Source organism: Trachinotus anak, unplaced genomic scaffold (genome assembly GCF_046630095.1).
Source record: "Trachinotus anak isolate AG129_WGS33_773 ecotype Australia unplaced genomic scaffold, CSIRO_AGI_Tana_v1 ptg000008l, whole genome shotgun sequence".
Taxonomy (NCBI): domain Eukaryota; kingdom Metazoa; phylum Chordata; class Actinopteri; order Carangiformes; family Carangidae; genus Trachinotus; species Trachinotus anak.
Window position 1 is genome coordinate 15231530 of NW_027273859.1, and position 18929 is coordinate 15250458.

At 40.0% G+C, this 18929-nt stretch overlaps 4 protein-coding genes across 12 annotated transcripts in view; 2 read left to right on the forward strand and 2 right to left on the reverse strand.

The window, feature by feature from the left end:
• Positions 1-418: 418 nt before the first annotated feature.
• Positions 419-3947, forward strand: dguok (deoxyguanosine kinase). 4 transcript variants are annotated; one of them, XM_071482965.1, is made up of 8 exons: positions 419-697; positions 889-1075; positions 1230-1339; positions 1426-1625; positions 1968-2115; positions 2330-2445; positions 2999-3098; positions 3314-3947. In XM_071482965.1, the coding sequence occupies exons 1-8, from the start codon at positions 692-694 to the stop codon at positions 3338-3340; spliced, it is 894 nt and encodes a 297-aa protein (XP_071339066.1). In that variant the 5' UTR covers positions 419-691; the 3' UTR covers positions 3341-3947. The 4 variants fall into 4 exon arrangements, with proteins under 4 accessions (XP_071339066.1, XP_071339067.1, XP_071339065.1 ...); XM_071482966.1 differs by having other exon boundaries at positions 424-708; XM_071482964.1 differs by having other exon boundaries at positions 424-1075.
• A 272-nt stretch (positions 3948-4219) lies between these two features.
• On the forward strand, positions 4220-6467 carry spaw (southpaw). The gene is made up of 3 exons (XM_071484167.1): positions 4220-4669; positions 5076-5890; positions 6003-6467. Exons 1-3 carry the CDS (start codon positions 4384-4386, stop codon positions 6153-6155), a joined length of 1254 nt encoding a protein of 417 aa, XP_071340268.1. The 5' UTR covers positions 4220-4383; the 3' UTR covers positions 6156-6467.
• Positions 6468-9529: 3062 nt separating this feature from the next.
• Positions 9530-13176, reverse strand: LOC139624133 (eukaryotic translation initiation factor 4E-binding protein 1-like). 4 transcript variants are annotated; one of them, XM_071482975.1, is made up of 4 exons: positions 12990-13154; positions 12703-12848; positions 11119-11310; positions 9530-10191 (listed from the first exon to the last, which is right to left on the reverse strand). In XM_071482975.1, exons 2-4 carry the CDS (start codon positions 12836-12838, stop codon positions 10160-10162), a joined length of 360 nt encoding a protein of 119 aa, XP_071339076.1. In that variant the 5' UTR covers positions 12839-12848; positions 12990-13154; the 3' UTR covers positions 9530-10159. The 4 variants fall into 4 exon arrangements, with proteins under 4 accessions (XP_071339076.1, XP_071339075.1, XP_071339074.1 ...); XM_071482974.1 differs by having other exon boundaries at positions 12703-12858; XM_071482973.1 differs by having other exon boundaries at positions 12703-12872.
• Positions 13177-13761: 585 nt separating this feature from the next.
• Positions 13762-18929, reverse strand: part of ank1a (ankyrin 1, erythrocytic a) — a 97588-nt gene continuing 92420 nt past the window's right edge. For all 3 annotated transcript variants that reach the window (XM_071482971.1, XM_071482969.1, XM_071482968.1), the window contains one exon: positions 13762-17660. Coding sequence is in view for 1 of the 3 variants with exons in the window: in XM_071482969.1 (XP_071339070.1) it covers positions 17607-17660 (54 nt within the window). In the remaining 2 variants the exon portion in view is untranslated. The remainder of the gene's footprint in view (positions 17661-18929) is intronic.

The following is an 18929-nucleotide window of genomic DNA, read 5'->3' on the forward strand; positions in this document are numbered from 1 at the left end:
AAACTTGTTTAATTATTCATCAGTGAGTTTAGGTCAACTTGACACAGGAACCACATTATGAAGTGAACAAAAAAAAATACAATTTGAAGTTTACATTTAAATTAAAATCACTGAATTATGAGAATAAAAAAAGGCTTTTGTCTGCCTTTGTCTCTATCTTATTCCCTCCATAGACTAACAACAAACTGTCCTTGCTGAACCCATGGATGTGCTAAATGGAAAATGTCTGGGCCAAAACTAAAGTACTTCCGGGGTGTCAAACAAACGCTTGTGTATTGTCACCACCCTAAACTACGATGTAGTTGGGATAACATAAGACTGTACACACAACATAAGCTCAGCGTGTGACATCCAGCAAGTACGAATTTGTCGTTTGGCGTTCATTTTCTGTTCAGACAGGATATGGTTTGCCAGAAGGATTTTATTGTGAAAGGAAAGAATTTGTGTACCGGAAGTACTTTTTGTTTCTACTGTTTGTAGCCTTTCGACATACTTTGTCATTTCTGAACTTACAGTCGCAATTTTACTTACCGGGAGCAAATATACGAAACACTGAAGTGTGAACGCTACAGGGGTTATTCAAATATTATAACGTTATATATAAATACAGAAACGTTTGCCAAATGAGCTATAAATGGATTATTCCTAACGACCGTTGCAGTTACATCATGGAGAGGATGAGCTAGCTACCATGAGGGTAACTCACCGGTAATGTCATTGTCCTAGCTGCTCATTTACATTAGGAAACACCACAGTCCTTCCGTTACTGTACTAATAGCAGTAATTGTGATGGCTGCCCTGTACCGATGCGTCCTGTTCAACCGTGTTTACAAATTTAAAAGGCAAGCAGAATTGATAAGATTGGGGTTTAATGCGCCTCCTCCACAGTGGAAGACACCGGGCAGCTTCTTGCAAGGAGGAAACACAGCCATAACACTGACAGCCACTAACCTAAGTACTATGGCCAGTAAGACAGGCAAGATCGGTGGTTCTTGTTCAAGGTGTTTGTCGAGTAAAGCTTCAACTGAAGATGGAAAAGCTCGAGTGAAGAGAGTCTCTGTCGAAGGCAACATCGGTAAGATCATGAGTGTACTTGCACTAATAACAAAAGATTAAACTTATTATATTAACACAGACCTTTGTGGCTTGGCTGTGCGTCTGTTGTTGCTAAGTGTTGCTAAGTGTTGCTAGTATGTAAGATCCTTGGGTTATGTGATCTCAAATATCAGCTGTTGGAAAGTCGACTTTTGCAAGACTCTTGCAGTCAGCCTGTCCAGACTGGGAGGTGATGGCAGAGCCTGTCAGCAAGTGGCAGAACATTGAGAGTGGGACCTCAAAGGTGTGCACATTTCCTGACCTCCATATCTGTCCCCAAGAAAAATCAAAAGAGGCCAAGTTGATCATGTCTTCTTGCGTGTTTGACAGGGGACAGACGCATCCCCCCAGACAACAGTCAGCAACCTGCTGCAGATGATGTACCAGGACCCTCAGCGCTGGTCATACACATTTCAGACATATTCGTGTATGAGCCGGCTGAGAACACAACTGCAGCCTCCTCCAGCTCGCCTGCTCAGCTCAGAGGGAACACCTGTCCAGGTGTATGAGCGCTCAGTGTACAGCGACAGGTGAGTGATTCAGGGCAAGACTGGAAAGTGAAAGTGAATTTGTATTGGAGGAAATTCTGGCTCTATTAATTAAACTTATAATTAAAAGGCACATGATCAATTCATATCGGTGTGAAGGTGCTGATGTCATCGTTCCCAAAGCTCTTGAAACCAGACTTAGATTGGACTTAGTACACTATCCCTAAACTCAGACATTGTCACCGTATAATTACTGTTTTGGTAATCAGGATAGAACTAATATGAAATGTATACATGTACTTTGTGTGCGATTGAACTCATTTAGCAAATGCACTTCCCTTTATTGTTTTGCATAAAATGAAACTTGGCTCTCTGTCCTGCCAGATACATCTTTGCCCTGAACATGTTTGAGTTGGGTTGTATCAACTCTACAGAGTGGGCAGTTTACCAGGACTGGCACTCCCTCCTGGTGGAGCAGTTTGGACACCAGGTGGAGCTGGAAGGCATAATCTACCTCACAGCCCCACCAGAGGTATGAACATCAAATGTTTCATGTTTCGATTTCAAGACAAGACAATAACAACAAAGAATTTGAATCCAAAAAACATGCAGTTGTAACAATTTTAAGTTCTGGTCAATGTTAACGTTTTTATAGTTCTTACTGTAGCTTTTCATCATTGTCAAATATTCAGTGTCATCATAAAAAAAAAAGTAGAAAGACATGGGCAGTTTTGTGCATTTCTCAGAAATGTATGGAGCGTCTGGAGCGTCGAGGAAGAGCAGAGGAGAAGGGAGTGAAACTGGACTATCTGAATAAGCTGCACGTTCAACATGAGAAGTGGCTTGTTGAGAAGAGCACTGAGTGAGTAGTACTGACATCACTTGGGGGTTGTTTGTCCTCTTCCGAGCCTTTTGTTTTGAATATTTTCAGGGACCACTGATATTTGTTTTTTGAATCATTTAAACATAACCTTTGAAGTGAGTCATAAAAAGTTACCTTTTTTCAGCCATTATTGGGGATCCACCTAGTTCGTCATTATTTACGCTTTTTTATACTCAGCTGGTTTCTGTGAATACAGACCTGTTTTATCCAGGTTTGCCTGCAATGAATATAAGCAAATTAATTAATTCAAATGTGATATTTAGCTGTTATGACCTGAAATCCTGATATCCCACCAGAATGTGGTGCGTAATTTTAAAACTGAAATGAATGACACCAGCAGTGGGACAGCCGTTGTATTACGGGATGCTCTACTCAGATTCCTGTTTAACATCCACCATCTTAAATGCCTTTCCTCGCAGCTGTTTGTTGCTCAGCTGTGAACAAATGACGGTCAACAGTGTGTGGTCTGGGGACTTAATGTGGGCTGTTAATGTGATGAAGTGTCTTATACAGCTTGGCTCTCTCTTTTCAGAATACATTTTGAGAAGTTGAAACAGATACCTGTGCTACATCTCGATGCCAGTGTGGAGTTTCTGAGCGACCTAGAGGTGCGAGAGCAGCTTATTACAAAGGTGCGTTCATTTTTTATTGCGCTCTGATCTAGCAGCTGCTGTGCCAGAGTTAACCACAAGAGGTCACTGTAACGTTTGAGCTGCCATTTCCTATCCCCACAGTCTTGCCCCTGATTTAATGAGAACTCATAGCCATGGGACATTTTTGTTTTCTGATGTGATGTGTTTCATGTTTTTGACCCATTGTGATCCTAAAGTACCTTTTTCATACACAGGTGAAGAACTTCTTCAATACTCTGTGAGAGGACAGTCGTCAGCTAACATCAATAATGGGAAACAGATGAGACCAGTCATACCTCATTCAATCAAGTGTGTTAACTGACATATAAATGTAAATAAATATAAATATACATGTGAAAGAAATATAAAGTAATGTAAAACAGACTTCTCTTTTTGATAAACCGCTGCCTCTACATGAAACACAGATTGACTTTCATCTGTGTACAAATATTCTTCTAAAGAGACCTTTAGATTGTTACATTGTTTTTCAGCTCTTTGTTTTTTGTTAAGTTATTTGTTAGTTTTGAAAGTCACTGTGTACTTATAAAAGGTACTTGTTTTACTGTTTATTCCACTTGAAATCATAAGAACTGTTTCTCTCCATGACATAATAACTCACATAACCACGTTACTGACACACAGATCATTGAAGCGGTTTTAGAGCCTATGCAAATCATACACTAAATCTGTGCTATCACTACTGTGAACATATGAAAACATGGTTTACTGACCATCACACATTGTTTGTGCTTGATAATATTTAATACATTCTTGACAGACTGGAACAAGCAAACAAGGCAAATACTGTATTTGTTCTGTTTTTTAATAATAAAAGCGTGTTCATTTTTTTATTTTTTTGTGATGTTTTGTCCATTTTATTGTGAAAGATTTGTAAAACTTTCCGTTACTTGTGCCACTGTTACGAAACAGAAAGGTGCTAATGGCTGTACAAGATTTTAAGTGTTATTTGTTAATGGGTTTTTACATGCCAAGAGGATTAGGCTCCTGAATGAATATAAAAGGCCAGGCAGTTTGGCAGGACAATGACCTTGGCTAAATGTTTTCTTTTTTCTGCCCCTCTGATGTGCTCTGATGATCAGAGGGGCTGTCGAGATGCCTGGAGTGGTCAGAGGTCATCAAAGGGCAGCTGTCCACTATAAAGGGGCCTGTCTGGAGCTCTGTCTGCACACAGCATCATTTCAGCCAGAGACCAGCTGGAGGAAGGAAGGAGATCTTTGCCTCTCTCTGGTTGTAGTTTGTGTAGATTTTTGGAGTTTCAGTAAAAATGGAAGCTAAGGTGTTGACAGTTTTTTGTGCGCTCCTCCTCGACTCCGTTGGAACTGTTTTCTCTGCTCAGAGGCTCAGACATCACACACGCCTCGAGACCAGTTTAGCATTGAGGAATCTCTCGGTCAGTCATCGCAGCAGATACCCTCTGTACATGATGCAGCTGTACCGCTCCTTCAGGACTGCTGATTCCTCATCATCAGTAGCTGTCAACACCATCGCCACACAAGGTGACAACCCATCAGCGCACAGTTCTGACTCTGTCCTGAGTCTGGTGGCCAGAGGTGAGTTAACTGTTTTGTTTTTTTGATGATGCTTATATACATTACTGGACATAAACCTGTACTTACATACTGCATATGTTAGTTTCTCCTGTGTGTACTCTGCTCTCCTGCAGCTCTCTGGTTGGTTCACTATCTGTGTTATCAGACCCTCCCTTTTTACAACCTAGCAAGTGTCAAAATGCTTATTCCACTTTAAAGGCTTTCTCTGTTTTATGTGAGAGGGTGTGTATATTAGCCCTCAGACGTCCTTGCACAGGGGGGTTCAATACACATCCTGCTCTGTTCACCCGCCCACTCCAGTGTTTTGACATTTGTCCAGGGATCTGGTTTTCCCAGAATCATCCAGACTGCTGACTGTTGTGTGTGAATTTGAGTTCTCATTCAAATGTCATTGTCTCATTTTTAGGTTGCCATCAAGTGGGTGAAAGATGGGCAGTCACATTCGATATGTCAACCATCTCTACTAGTGAACTGGTCCAGTTGGCAGAACTTCGGATCGGGCTGCCAGCTTTCTCTGCCTCCAAGCATGCCACTGTGGATTTGTATCACTCCCGAAAGCAGAGCTGTGACCTGGGCAGCACATCATGCCAGGATGAGCACCTTTTCCTGGGGAGCTTTGGCACATCACCCAGCAGCACAAAGTCTTCCTGGAAGGTTTTTAATGTGACTGCTCTGTTAAAATACTGGCTGTACCAAGGAGATAGAGTGTCAAGCCAGGAGGCCTCAGGAGAGTCTGAAACAGAGCATGGGAGTGGTGCAGGGGAGGAAGGAGACAGAACTGGAAAGTCCATCTTCAAAAATTTGGGATTGAGGCAGAGAAAAATACACCATCTAACCATGAACCGGGTCATGATGGTCGTCTTCTCCAATCATAACCTGCCTCAAGAGGGTCACTCAGCTTACAGTCTCATTCATACTGTGGAGAACTCCAAGTATGTGACTACGGACAGAGTCAGCACTGACAGTCAAAGTCGACGCCACAAAAGGAACCGAATGGAGAGGATGAGAGTGGCTGGTGGTGCTGCACCTACTGCTGCGCCAGCAGCAGAGCCGGCCCAGAGGCCACTGTGTCGGAAGGTAGACCTGTGGGTGGACTTTGACCACATTGGCTGGGATGAGTGGATTGTCCATCCTAAGCGCTATAACGCATATCGTTGTGAGGGAGAGTGTCCTACGCCACTGGATGAGTCCTTCCATCCCACCAACCATGCATATATGCAGGTAAGATGGCAACTCATTTTTTAATTCCATTTAATACAATAGAATCTTAAACAATCACAAGTTTGTCTGTAGTTCCTGGTTTATTCATGTGAATCATTCATCTATTTTTCAGAGCCTCTTGCGTCATCACCATCCAGAAAGAGTGACGTGCCCGTCGTGCGTACCAACGCGCCTCAGCCCACTCTCCATGCTGTACTACGAGAATGATGATTTGGCCCTGCGGCATCACGAGGACATGATTGTTGAAGAGTGTGGATGTCACTGAAGACCCACCCATCACTAGTTTCACCGCAGTCAAAAGAGCAACTATCGACAGAGCATAATCTTGAACTTTAAATCAAATGTATACATGTTCAAATGGAAAACTGAGAGTTCCTAGTTATGACCTTTTACCACGAATAATGACAGGATATGACTGTTAAGGTTGAATGACTTCAAAGTATATTTCATCCATACTGGGTGGTACACTATAGTATTTTCTATCTTTATTATGGACTGAACTCCAATATGCAAGTGTCATGTTTTATCTATTTATACATCATCATGTATATTTTGTACATAAAATATGTAAGATATATTAAAACATTTTATTTTGACAAACGTATGGTGTTGTGAGTATAGATTTGAATATTGGGCTCTTTTATTTTCAGTTGGAATGAATTATTGAATCCTGAAAGTATATTATGTACACTACCAGTCAAAGGTTTTAGAACAGCCCTATTTTACCAGTTTTTATAGAAATTTAAGTAGTTCGGTCCAGTGAATAACACTGAATGGTACAAAGGTAAGAAAACAAAACTGCCAAAGAAATTTAAAAAAAAGTTTGGGTCACCAAAAACTGAAAATGAAAAAACAAGACGTAAATGCAGCCTTGAAAGTCAATGCAAACAACTCCTACTGGTGCCCCACCTTTTGTCAATGACTTACAAACCCTCCATCTGTACAAGGCCAGTGTTGGAACAAGCTGTGTTACTACACCCACTGATGCATTATTAGAACAATACTGTACTGCAGGGACTACAACTGTAATACTGCTATCAGAATGGTGTCAAAAAGACAAGTAAAAAACAAAGTCAGGGTTCACCCTACTGCAAGATAATGACACAAAACATCAAAAGAAAAGAACTAAATGATGGAAGAGCTTGTGCAACAGTGTTGGGAGAAACTGTTCAAACAGTGTTCCATTGTAGAAAGATGTTACGAGTGTGTTTGGCTGCTGAATGAGTCAAAAAAAAAAAAAAAAATTATTATTTATTTAATTTCAGAGTACACTGAGAAATAACACTATCTAAATTTATATAAACAACAGGAAAATTGAGGTGTTCAAAAACCTTTGACCAGTATACTGAGAATAACATTTTTGAAACCACACAAAATTAAATTGACAAACATTTAAAAGATGGGAACTCAGACAACATAAATTCAGATGATTTTCAAAGGAAAATATTTCAGAGCTAATTATTAAATGATATTTAAGTTTGCTTCTAAACCTTATGGCCACTATTTACTTCCATGCACAACTTAATGCAGGGCTTGAGAGAATTCATTTCATGTCAATTTTTAGCTGTATTTCATTTGTTGCACTTTCCATTGAATTATCAGTAGCTTTTGTACAGGATGACAGTCACACACCTTGTTATACAGAATCGTTTTGGATTAACAAAAACCACTCCTCAGACGCTCAACCTGCTCGTAGATACTCATTTACATCTTAATCCCACTTGTCTTCTCTGACTGGTGACCAGCAAACAATTTAGTGTATTTGCCTTCTTCACCTCCAATCCGCATCTTTGGTCCCATTACAGTGCACTCATCATCAGAGGTCATTAGCTCCTCTGTGGCCAGGCTTCTTTTGTTGATTGTGATCAAACAAGCATGCTGAGTGGAGCAGCTCCAAAGGTATACTGAAGGACAGATCAATAGGGGAGGAAAAAGCAGTAGCACTTGTTTATTTTAGGGAGGCGGGGTGGGGGTGTCAGGAAGCAGAGGTGACAAGGGGAATTAGACCCCAAACAAACAGAGAGCAGTCTGAAGGAATGGGGAGAGTCAACGTCTGGATGCTGAGGCTACTGTGGAGGAAGGACAGGGTAGACTGGAACTGATCATCTGAAACCATTCAATCCACAACGAAAGCCAAGACAAGACCAGACAGTTCGCTCAGTTTTGGTTTTTTCAGAAATGACCTTGCTGATGACGCCTTTAAAATTTTCATCACCGAAAGGCTTACGCCATCACATATGCTTATGCTTAATTAAACAACAGCAGTGACAGATGCTTCAGCACAATCTGAAATAAAAATGGATACTACATTAAAGTCCCAAGTCTCAGCTTCAATTTGTGTTGGTTTGTATCAATACTTAAAGAACTAAGTGGGAAATAACAGTAATGGTAATGACCATGTTCAGCGAGAGCTTGGTGTCACCAACTCCAAATCATGTCACTTTCTATTCGGAACAAACGTGACCCTGTTGGTCCGGTAGCTGCATTGTCTCACTCTACCAGGAATAACTGCAAAGAAATACTGATATAAAGGCCCTTCCACAAAGGCCTGGTTTTACATTACTGAAAATGCTTTAGGGATAATTTTACACTTTCGGCAGCGTTGGGGATCGAACTAGTGGACCTGCAGTATTTCTTTTTCTGCCACTGAAATGTTTTGCACACAATCAGTAAACCTGTAAACAGGCTCTTTGACATTATCTGCAACCCACAAACCCTGTGATTAAGATTCAAGGTCACAGAGAGCTGAAGCCTCTTACAGCATGCATCTGTGAAAGGTAGGGACACACCTTGTACAGGTCACCAGTTCATCACAGGCTGAACAAAACTGCTCTTATTCATAAATGTGGATAATTTAGTGTCCAGTCCACCTGACTTGCAAATCTTTTGGGTAGTGCATACACACAGAGGAACATAAAACTCCACACAGTGACAAATGGTGCTGTCAAAGTACAGTGAGTAATTCAGTACAATAAGTAATACTCAGGTTGGGATGTCATGGCACATTAGTTTCATCCAGTTATTTAGAAGCTTGTAATGATTAAAATCTTCAAAGGGGAAGTTTGCTAAGCCACCTCAGAACGAGCTTAGAAAAACAGGCACAGAATACCAACAAGGTGCCAGTAGTAGAAGTGGAAATGGAAATGTTGAATGGAAGGAAAAGGAGGAGTTTCTCCCAAGCTATGTAGAGAGCTATGTATATTGACCTCTCTTTATACAGTCCACCGACTGAGGTTATCAGTGATCTCCTGGAGGAATTCCTGATACGATTTGTGCTGAATCAGGGGAACACAGGAATTGCTACAGGCTGCGAAGCGAGACAGTTCAGAAATATCATTTCAAAATGCATATTAGCTTTTCATTTACTTAAAAATTTGAAGTGAAATTAAATGAGTTGTATTCAATTTTTTTTCTTGTTATTTTCATTGAAGAAAGAACAAAATCCATGGCTTTGCTCTTTCAGATGACATCTGCAAGAGAAATGTGTATTCAAACCAGAGAACTGACTTAACATGAAGACACTGCCCAACTTATGTCAGTGGACTGTATTTTTATAACCTACTGATGTGACAGTAGCACAAGACCCACTAGTAGCACACAATCAATGCACACTGAAAAATACATGACAAAGACAATGTGTTGTTAACTTTAATGGTGTGTGCTTTAATGCTTTTTATCTCCCTACAAACCGTGTGAAAATCTGTTGCAAAATTTCATCAACAAAATTCAGTTTCATACATTCTCTGTATGACACTTCAGGTGAAGTACTATTTTAAATTTTAAGAGCACGATCAGCTATGCATCAAATTATACAGTAACTTGAACATTTCAAGGCAATATTTGAGGAGAGGTGTCAGGAAATGTATGGAAATAAAAGCACATCATGTCACAAACGCTTGTGGAATGCTTATAAATTCAGAAAATTAGATCTTCATTTTCATTAATGTCTCTCAGTAGTGAAGGATGAGGCTTTGTTGGTGTTACATACTTCCCAGTGTTGATTTCGAACAAGTAGCCGCTACAGGAAGGCACACTTTGTCACACATAAATCAGGATTAAGCCTTGAGACAGACAGAAAAGGCTTCATTACAGATTTGTTCTGGGCAAAACTAGCAAATGACAGACTTGAAGACAAAAAGACACTGTGGATACTAAAGGCGAACCTCCGGCTTCATGGAATGGACGATAGGAAGAGAGAAGGTGCTCCTGATTCTTTCTTCACAGCATCATGTTGTAAGTCTGACATCTTAATACTTGTTCCAGCACCACCTAGATGTCCATTTCAAACTGCGCATCATCACCTTAAAGAAACACAAAAACACATTTCACAAACAGCGCACAAACTGCCACACTGCAATACGATTCATCTTTAACAGTCTCATGCACACATGTCATTAGCTGGTAAAACATAATTAAATAACATCAGACAGTCAGCATGGCAGGAAGTGTTTGTGAATAATTTGACAAGTTAGTTACGTATCAATAAATCATTTTAACACTGTTATAAAATGTAATTTGAAATGCCTTGATTACAAACAACTTGCATAAATATGAATTCATTTAAAATGAAAACATTTACTCACACTCTGACATTTACTCGTGTTAGTACTCAACCAATTCTTTCAAGAATAAAAAAGACAAAATCAAATGAGGTAACTTGTCACTTGTGCCTTTTTAGCCCGGTCCCAGCCCTCTGAATCACAGCCCACATCATGTTTTTTAGAGATAAAATATGCCTGATGTTGTGCTTAGTAACAGTTGTTCACCCAGTTGTAAAAACAAACCAAGCCAATATAGTTTAGTAAATGGGATTAAGAAGGGGCATGTCATCTTCTTGTGCCGCAACCAGAAAAAATGCGCCAGAAAAAAAAATGCAATGAAAATGGTGCAGATGAAATGGATGCAGTTGTACAGTTTGTTGCAAGTCGACTTACAGAAATAACAACTCTTAACTTGGCATGTTTCTTTTAACATGAAAAATGTTATGCACAGCACAAATGATCTCCACCTATCATCTGCCAAAGGCAGAAAAGGGCAGCAAAACGTGTATGTTGTATGATCTAATGGTTAACAGTGATACAAATGACATAACTGGGCTAACGATTTTTCAGAGCGTTGAATCAGTGCTGTGGTTTTCAGTGGTTACTTGAATTTACATTTGAATCTAGGACTGAATCCTTCACTCCAAATGCCACCCAGTGATGTGTGTCTGAGGTGTCTGAATATACCAGTGTTGTTGCTGTCAGGTGCAGTGATGTTGTTGTTGTTCAGTAGTTCTCCATTATGGGCTTTCTCCTTGGTGTCTTTGGAGGATGGACTGGTCACCCCTGGAATGTTGGGCAGACCTCGTGGAGGAGTCTTAGCCACCGGAGAGCTGCGACAACCCAGCAGGAACTTTCGGTCGTAGATGATCCTGGTACCTTTTGAGTGAAAAGGCAGGAAAAGCAATGGATGACCATCAGAGATAGAGCACTGCATTCGCTCAGAAAGAGCACTGAAGTCTCACATACTGTAGCTGACTGGCATCTACTGCTTATGTGTCTGCAGGTGTGCAGCACATCCACTTCTCACCCGTACTTATTACTTTGCTGATGTATTCATATATTTATTAGACTAGGGCTGCAACTAATTGAGAAATTAATCTCCAAACTATGGTCTCGATTAAGTCTATAAAATGTCAGTAAATAGTGAAAAATATTCCTCCTTCCCTCTCCTGAGTCCAAGGTGGAAGCAACATTGTTTGGTGAGTTTTTAATTCAAAAAATGACTTAAACCACTAATCAAAATTAATCAAAATAGTTGCCAATTATTTTTCTGACAAACGACTATTTACTGATTTAATCTGATCTAATTGACTGATCTTTGCAGCTCTACACTAGACACTAAAATCTTACAGATAAAAATGATTAAATCCAACTATGAAACACTGAATGGAGAAAAAAAAGACGTGTTTGCACAAAAGTGAGTATTTTTAACCTCTACCCTTATATTGTGCAGAGTGTATTAGCATGTTCAAATAAGACCCTGCTAATATTTTAAATATAGTATATAAGTATAAAGATAATAAAAAAATTTGTGGGTGTGTTTGGTTTTGTACATCAGCCATACATAAAAAAAAAAACAGATGAAGGAGAGGTTAATTATACCAATACAAACAAAGATGGTAAGGTATTTCTTTCTTTCGCTTGCTTGTACACTTCATCAATTTACTTTACACTTCCTCATGGTTGCAACGAGCCACATAATGTTAAAGTTTGAAAACTACTACATAATTGTTCACAAAAGGTGTTACTGTTCTGATCTCATGTTTATCATATTTACATACAAATAAAACGTCTAATTAAAAGTCGTTCAAAAATCTAAAGTGCACAAAACTAGACATAATTCAGTGACGTCACACTGGAGAGACCCAATCACGGCTTGAGTTCTCGGTGACGTAGAAGTGAACAGTAGGAGTCGCTAACGTCCCAAAATGAGCTGAGGAAACCCACAATAAAAGACTTTATTTGTGATTTAAGTCTATACCACCCACAAGCCTTGGGTCGTATTTACTTTACGGCTTCAGAGTCAGCTTTGTATCTCCTTCTCTCTTTCCAGCCGAACACTTGCTAGCCAGGGTTAGCAGTTAGCTGAGGCGGAGCTAGCAGCTGGCTCTGCACGGTGGCGTTTGACAGGAGCAGACCTCATGGAGCTAGCCTGAGCAGCGCCTGCACTCTCCGACAATGCAGCTGCTTGATGGATAGTTGTACAAATCGTATGCCCGTGGTTAATACAATATCTCTTAAGTGAATACAGTGAATAACAGTACGCACCACCCGGGGTTGTGCTGAACAGGGTCCCTCCGGGAGTAGTGGAGTAGTCATGAGGCATGTGCTCCGCGTCGTTGACTGTCACCCTCCTGGTCGACGGGATGGCCTTGGCAGTGGTCTTCTGGCAGTCAGTGGACATCTTTTCTCAACTATGACAAACTAAAACTAGCTAACTGAATAACATCAAACAGGCAAGAGAATCAAAACAACAAAGCCACACCGTGCCTGTTACGGATATTGCTTTGGCTCAACCCGAATGGCTACTTTCGAGGATAAAGAAAAATAAATACCTCTTTTTCATAAGTGCAAATGATGAAAGGTAATATCTAACATAACAGCATGCAGTCTCTCACACAGAGTGTCCAGGTTCTTTGTTAAAAGGACCTGAGCACACGTCCCTTCTCCCCCACTCACCCTCTACATGCAAACAAAACAACACAGACAGCAGACAGGCTGCAGGGGTAAATGCTCCCGAGGTGGACAAAGTGGACTTATTTCGCCCCCTGCTGGTATTTGATGCCTGTGCAATGGTTGAACAAAGCTCAATACTTACTCTGCTTCAATCCCCACGTTATAGCATGTTTGCAAACGCATATTTAATAGACTCGTGTCATCTAATAAAGTATTGAGTTAATCAAGGACAAATTAGGCTAAATGATCAATTCAACATTTTATGATCTCACCAGAGAAACCAGCCTAACCTCTAGTAAACACAAGCAATGCCTGCATGTTTTGCAAAACTGCATTTATTAAGTGGATCCTGAAAATTGATACATTACTCATTTTACCATTTTTCACGGACAAACGGGGTCTAGCCACTGGTGTGTTCACTTATTTGTTTATGGCATTATGGTCTCAAGCAGCCCTGCTAAACCCTGTTAAACACGAAGCCTATTTTGGTGGCATTTTCATGAGGAGTAGGGTTGCTGAGCGGTATGCACAGGACAAGGCCTGGAACAATTCAGTGTGTTTATAACGTTTGGTTTGTTGAAAACTACAGTATGATCACCTGTAGTTAGGTGCACATGTGTCTCACACAAAAGTATACACACTATACACAAAGACATTTCATTTCTTTATTAATTTTGTAAATGTTGAGCTGGTGTACAGAGTAAATTGTCAATAGATGTCCTCGGATTTGATTGGATTAAAAGGCTTTTACATGTATATTTTAAATTCATGTTTGATTCTCCATAACAATAAAAAAAGCAAACAAAACAGGTTAAAATACCCACAAGACCCCTATTTATCCCCAGGTTGCAGGCATTACCCAGAACTCAACAGTCTCTTGGTAGCTACAGCTGTATGATGCTAAAAGTACATCCATAACATAACTAGAATCCCAGTTGACAAGTAAGGGTGCATAGCATTCTAAGTAAATATATATATATATTTTCATATATTTCATATATATATATAGCCTTTTATGTTAAAAACATTTTCTGTGCATGTGCGCAGTTGCATTCCTTAGTATTGAGTAATATGCTATTGCGTTAATAATGTCTTCAATCCATTCTAAAGGAATATACATGTGTTCTCTAGTTTTTGCAACAGTTAATATTTTTGCATGAACTTGGTGCATGGCATCATCTCAGTCGTCCCTCAGTGCAGGGCTTTCTGGTGTAACCACTCCTCCCTCTGCTCGCACTTAGTCGGACTCCTCCTCTCAAACTGCTTTCAAACCGTCACCATGTGGAAGCCTTAGAACCGGCTCAGTCTTATATTTGGTAAGGGGGCAGAAATAGATCAGGGGTGGGCTGTGTTGAGGAAAAATGCTTGTCATCTTGAAAGACTAGCCATCGAAGCCACTGAGCCTCCCCACAATTCCACAGAACTTCAAAGTGCTCCCTCTTGTTGTCTTTTCATCAGACCCCCGCCCCCTGCTCTAACCCTGACATCAGCAGTGGATTAATAAAATAGCCACTGCTTCAGAAACTAACACAAGCATAATTATGAGCCCTTACAGAGCAAACCGTATGCTATGACATAAGGGGTACCACACAATTACACTGCTGTGCAGTTTTTATTGACATCTAACTTGTTGTGGTTATTAAAAAAGATAATAAAATAGAAATAATATCTGGTGAAGGGATATTTGTTAAAATGTCAAAACCCATTTGAGGCTTCTCTCTTTAAGTCTCTCCTCTCACATCATTTGTATGTATGTTTGTGATGAAATGAGAATGAAGACATATGTTTGATGATCAACAGGAGATACTGAGTTGAAACAACAGAGTGAATACCCTATTATCTACTAAAGTACAGAGCCAACACAGATGACTACTTTATAACAAGACTTACAGTATACCAAGACTTTACATTCATCATCTCTGGCTGTGAAGCCACACTAAACACTTATTGATGGGTGCTTATTGCAACGTTTTTGTGACTTACATCTTATTCTATAATAAAGTATTCAATGTCACATGAAATGTTTGAAAGAGATGCATGTAGGTAATTGATATCATGTGAGACGGTGTGCTTATTGAGGTAAATCAACTTTAAAAAAGATGTGAATTAGAATTACACGTATAATCTGAGAGCTGCTGCTCTTTGTCCATTTGCAATATGACTTCCTGTGATATTATCACAATGTTGACATGTCCCATTATCCAGGACTGAATATGTGATAGTAAAATCACACACACGCACGCACACGCACACACACACACACACACACACACACACACACACACACAAACAACCAATAGGATTTTTCTGTCAAGGTGCATATGAATGTTTTTGGGATTTAAAAAATATGACTGAACATGCCTACATTCCCTGATGAGTGTAACAAAAACAGACACTTTGCTTCGATGGGGTGGCTGGTATTAAGTCATACCAATATTTGATCAGTGTAATACATAAACTTAATAGTTTTCTTTTCTAAAGAGGCTAAGTGATAATATAATGTAGAATACTAATGTACTGACATCATTTCTGAGTGTAGTGAGGAGTAGCCTAAAGCTCTGACTGACAGATTGAATGCTGAGGAAGAACATGAACTATGATCCTAAAATCCTCTCTCTCTCTCTGTCTTTCTGTCACACAAACAAACACACTCAAGCACACTCAGACAAACAATCCTATCCTTTTGTAAGCAGTTATTGCTTCTTCTGAAGTACAATTAAGACAGTAAATCATGAAAAAAAAAGACGTAACACAAATGAAAGGACACGCTTCGGGAAGGGTCAGGCTCACAGTTGCGGGTCAGTATTACAGTTTCTCATCACAGTGATTGGTGACTGACTGCCTTTGCTACACTCTGAAGAACTACCAAGGAGACAAACATCAAAGCTCAACACATCCTTGACCCTCGACACAACACTCTCCTTTCTTTCTTCAGCTGACTCTTTGTCTTTTACCCAGTCAAACCAGTGCTACATTATTACCAGCATTTCAGCTACTTTACCCTCATCAAGTGACATCTTCTGGTGGTGGTGAGATGGTCTATAAGTGCACCTAATGGGTGGTGGTGTCAGACACTGCACGATGAGGTCAAATAGACACTGCTACTAGCTGAAGGTGGGGTCCTGCCCCCTGCTGGGGGTGGACAGGACTGCTACATCTATTCTGAGAGGCTGACTGGAGGGGCAGGGGGGTGAGAGGTGGAGGTAGGGTGATAAGGACAAGCTCGAGGGTGAAGAGAGGTATTGGGATTTTGGCTCAGACAGATATCTGATTAACACAGACCTCACAAGGATACAGCACACTGGGAACAAAAGTAAAAGGCGGAGGAGTGGGATGGTAGAGCAGGTTAATCTCTCATGATAATCTGTCCCTCGTCCTTATTACTCATTGTCACCCTATTCACAAGGCAAACCACTCTGAGGGAAGGTCAGGGAGGCAGGTTCAAAGCAGAAACCTGCCTCCCAAAGCTCAAAAAACCCACAGTACAGTAAATGACTTACAGGATGTCTTCCCTCTACAGTTTGACATGTCAAAAGCAAAGGGTGAAACCACGTGAAAAGCACAAAGAAACAAACAGCCTGACACACAAAAATCCGACGTTCAAAACAGGCAGAGCGACACAACATTTGTATGTTCTTGTACCCACAAAGATCTCAAGATATATAGAATAATATATAGGTTCAGACCAAACGAACCAAACAAGAAAAACAGGGAGGAATTTCTTTTGTACCTGAAACAGCAGCATCAGTGGCATCGCATAGGGATCTTATAACATAAACAACACACGTAACACACAGTCACGTAGAGCATTTTAGTGCATACGATATTATGTACAACACCAATATCCTTGGGTGATAATTGTAGCTTTACTGGACTCTGAGAGCACTGGGACAGGTTTAAAACTAGTTTGTGATGCTCTTAGTTGGAAGAGTATTGCAGGTGGGAGGGGGAGTAACCTGTTGCCTAGAGATTATATAATATTTCTCATTATTTTAGTCTCCCTTTTTCTTACGTTTAACTGATAAATTTTTCCCTGTTGGTTTAGAAAATGGGCCAGTGATGGACCATACCCTACATTGCATGCCTGTCCCATACAGCAGTGTCTCCTCCCCATCCCTCCCCACCCTTTCACCCACCCCTGTATTCCCTCAGTATTTGTAGTTAAAGACAGGCCATGCGGCAGCAGTCACTCATGCTGATACAGATAACAGGAAGCACGTTTTGGTTGCTAGTTTTTTTTTGTTTGTGTTTGGTTTTTGTTTTTTACGAAATCATGCTTCTAGCCTAGTAGTAGATGTTTTTTTTTCCCACAGTTTCTTTAAAAAAAAAAAAAAAAAAAAGGTAATAAAAACTACAAGTAAATCCGTATCCTTCTCTTCTGGTGCGTGCTGATAGTCGGCATAACCGCTGTGGTTGTCATTAAGTTGGTGTCTGTTGCCGTTCATTTCCGTCTGTCTGCCTTTTTATGTGTTCTTCCTCCTGTCAGCTGCTGCTGGTCATGTGTCCATGTAGGATGGTTTTGGTGAAGGGGTTGAATCCTGCGGAGAACTCTGTAGAGAGAGGGAAACACGCTGATTCAGGAAAAGCCACACATTTGTCTTGCTGTTGTACAACAGATCAGAGCAAAACCTCATGAATCTACATGGCAGGTGGCATGCAAGCTGCAGTAAGCCAGTGCAAATGTGAGTAGTTTTGAGGTATGTGAACTGCTATATGCAGTCTTTAAAATGGCCTTGGCTGAAATGTCCATCTTTAAATTGCCCCTAAGTTGATCCTCATATATCACCCAGATTCCTTTATTTTAATCAGTCACTGTAAAACTAAAACACAGAACATTAGTTCTGCAAAAGCATTCAAGCAAAAATGGTTGGCAGAAGTGGTTTAACATTCAGTAGAGAGTCACTTGAAATATCAGTAATCTCAGGAATGTCATGGCCTTTACGTTAGAAAGGGCAGGTCACACACACACACACACACACACACACACACACACACACACACACACACACACACACACACACACACACACACACACACACACACACACATCACAGTGGCTCCAGATTGCAATTCACTGGACAACTGGCTTTGCAGCTTTGACCTTGAGAGCTCTCACTTTACAAGCTCCTTCTTGGTTGGATGTTTTGCTGAGTGCACATTGTGCCAACCCTTTTCCAGCTTGTCACAACATGCATGACAAATGGTCTAGTATAATCTACTGCAACATTAATAATCTATTTGCATCAAACTTGCATTGTCCATCAGTATGGAATTATATCTGTGTCTTATTTCTGCGTACACAGTCATTTTGAACAGAGAAATTACTGTACATTCATACAAAGATAATATAAAGAATGATTTAAGAAAAAAAAAAAAACTAATACATTTAGTTATTCACATATATAACTCCATACAACTGAAGTAAACATGACAAGGCAATTGCCTGAAGGCAAGCAGTCTGAAATTCTATTGTTTATTCAGGTTATAAAAGATTATAATATCTGTTAAAGCTGAAAGAAATAGATATCAACTCTCTAAAAGTATCTAAAAAGCATCAAGGATCATGTCAGGTTTCTACACATATGTCATCATATCACCTGCATTAATACTAACTGAAACGCAAGATTTTACATTAAACAGACTTAATGTTGGTCATTAGTTAGCAGGTTCTTTTTGTAGCATGTGGGATTTCCTGATGATAGTTTTATTATATTTTTGTACTATAAGGACAAAAAATAGTTTTTTTCTTCTTTTTTATGTGTCATTTATATATTGGCTATTAGTTAAACTGAATAATTAATTGTCATTTTGCTGTGCCA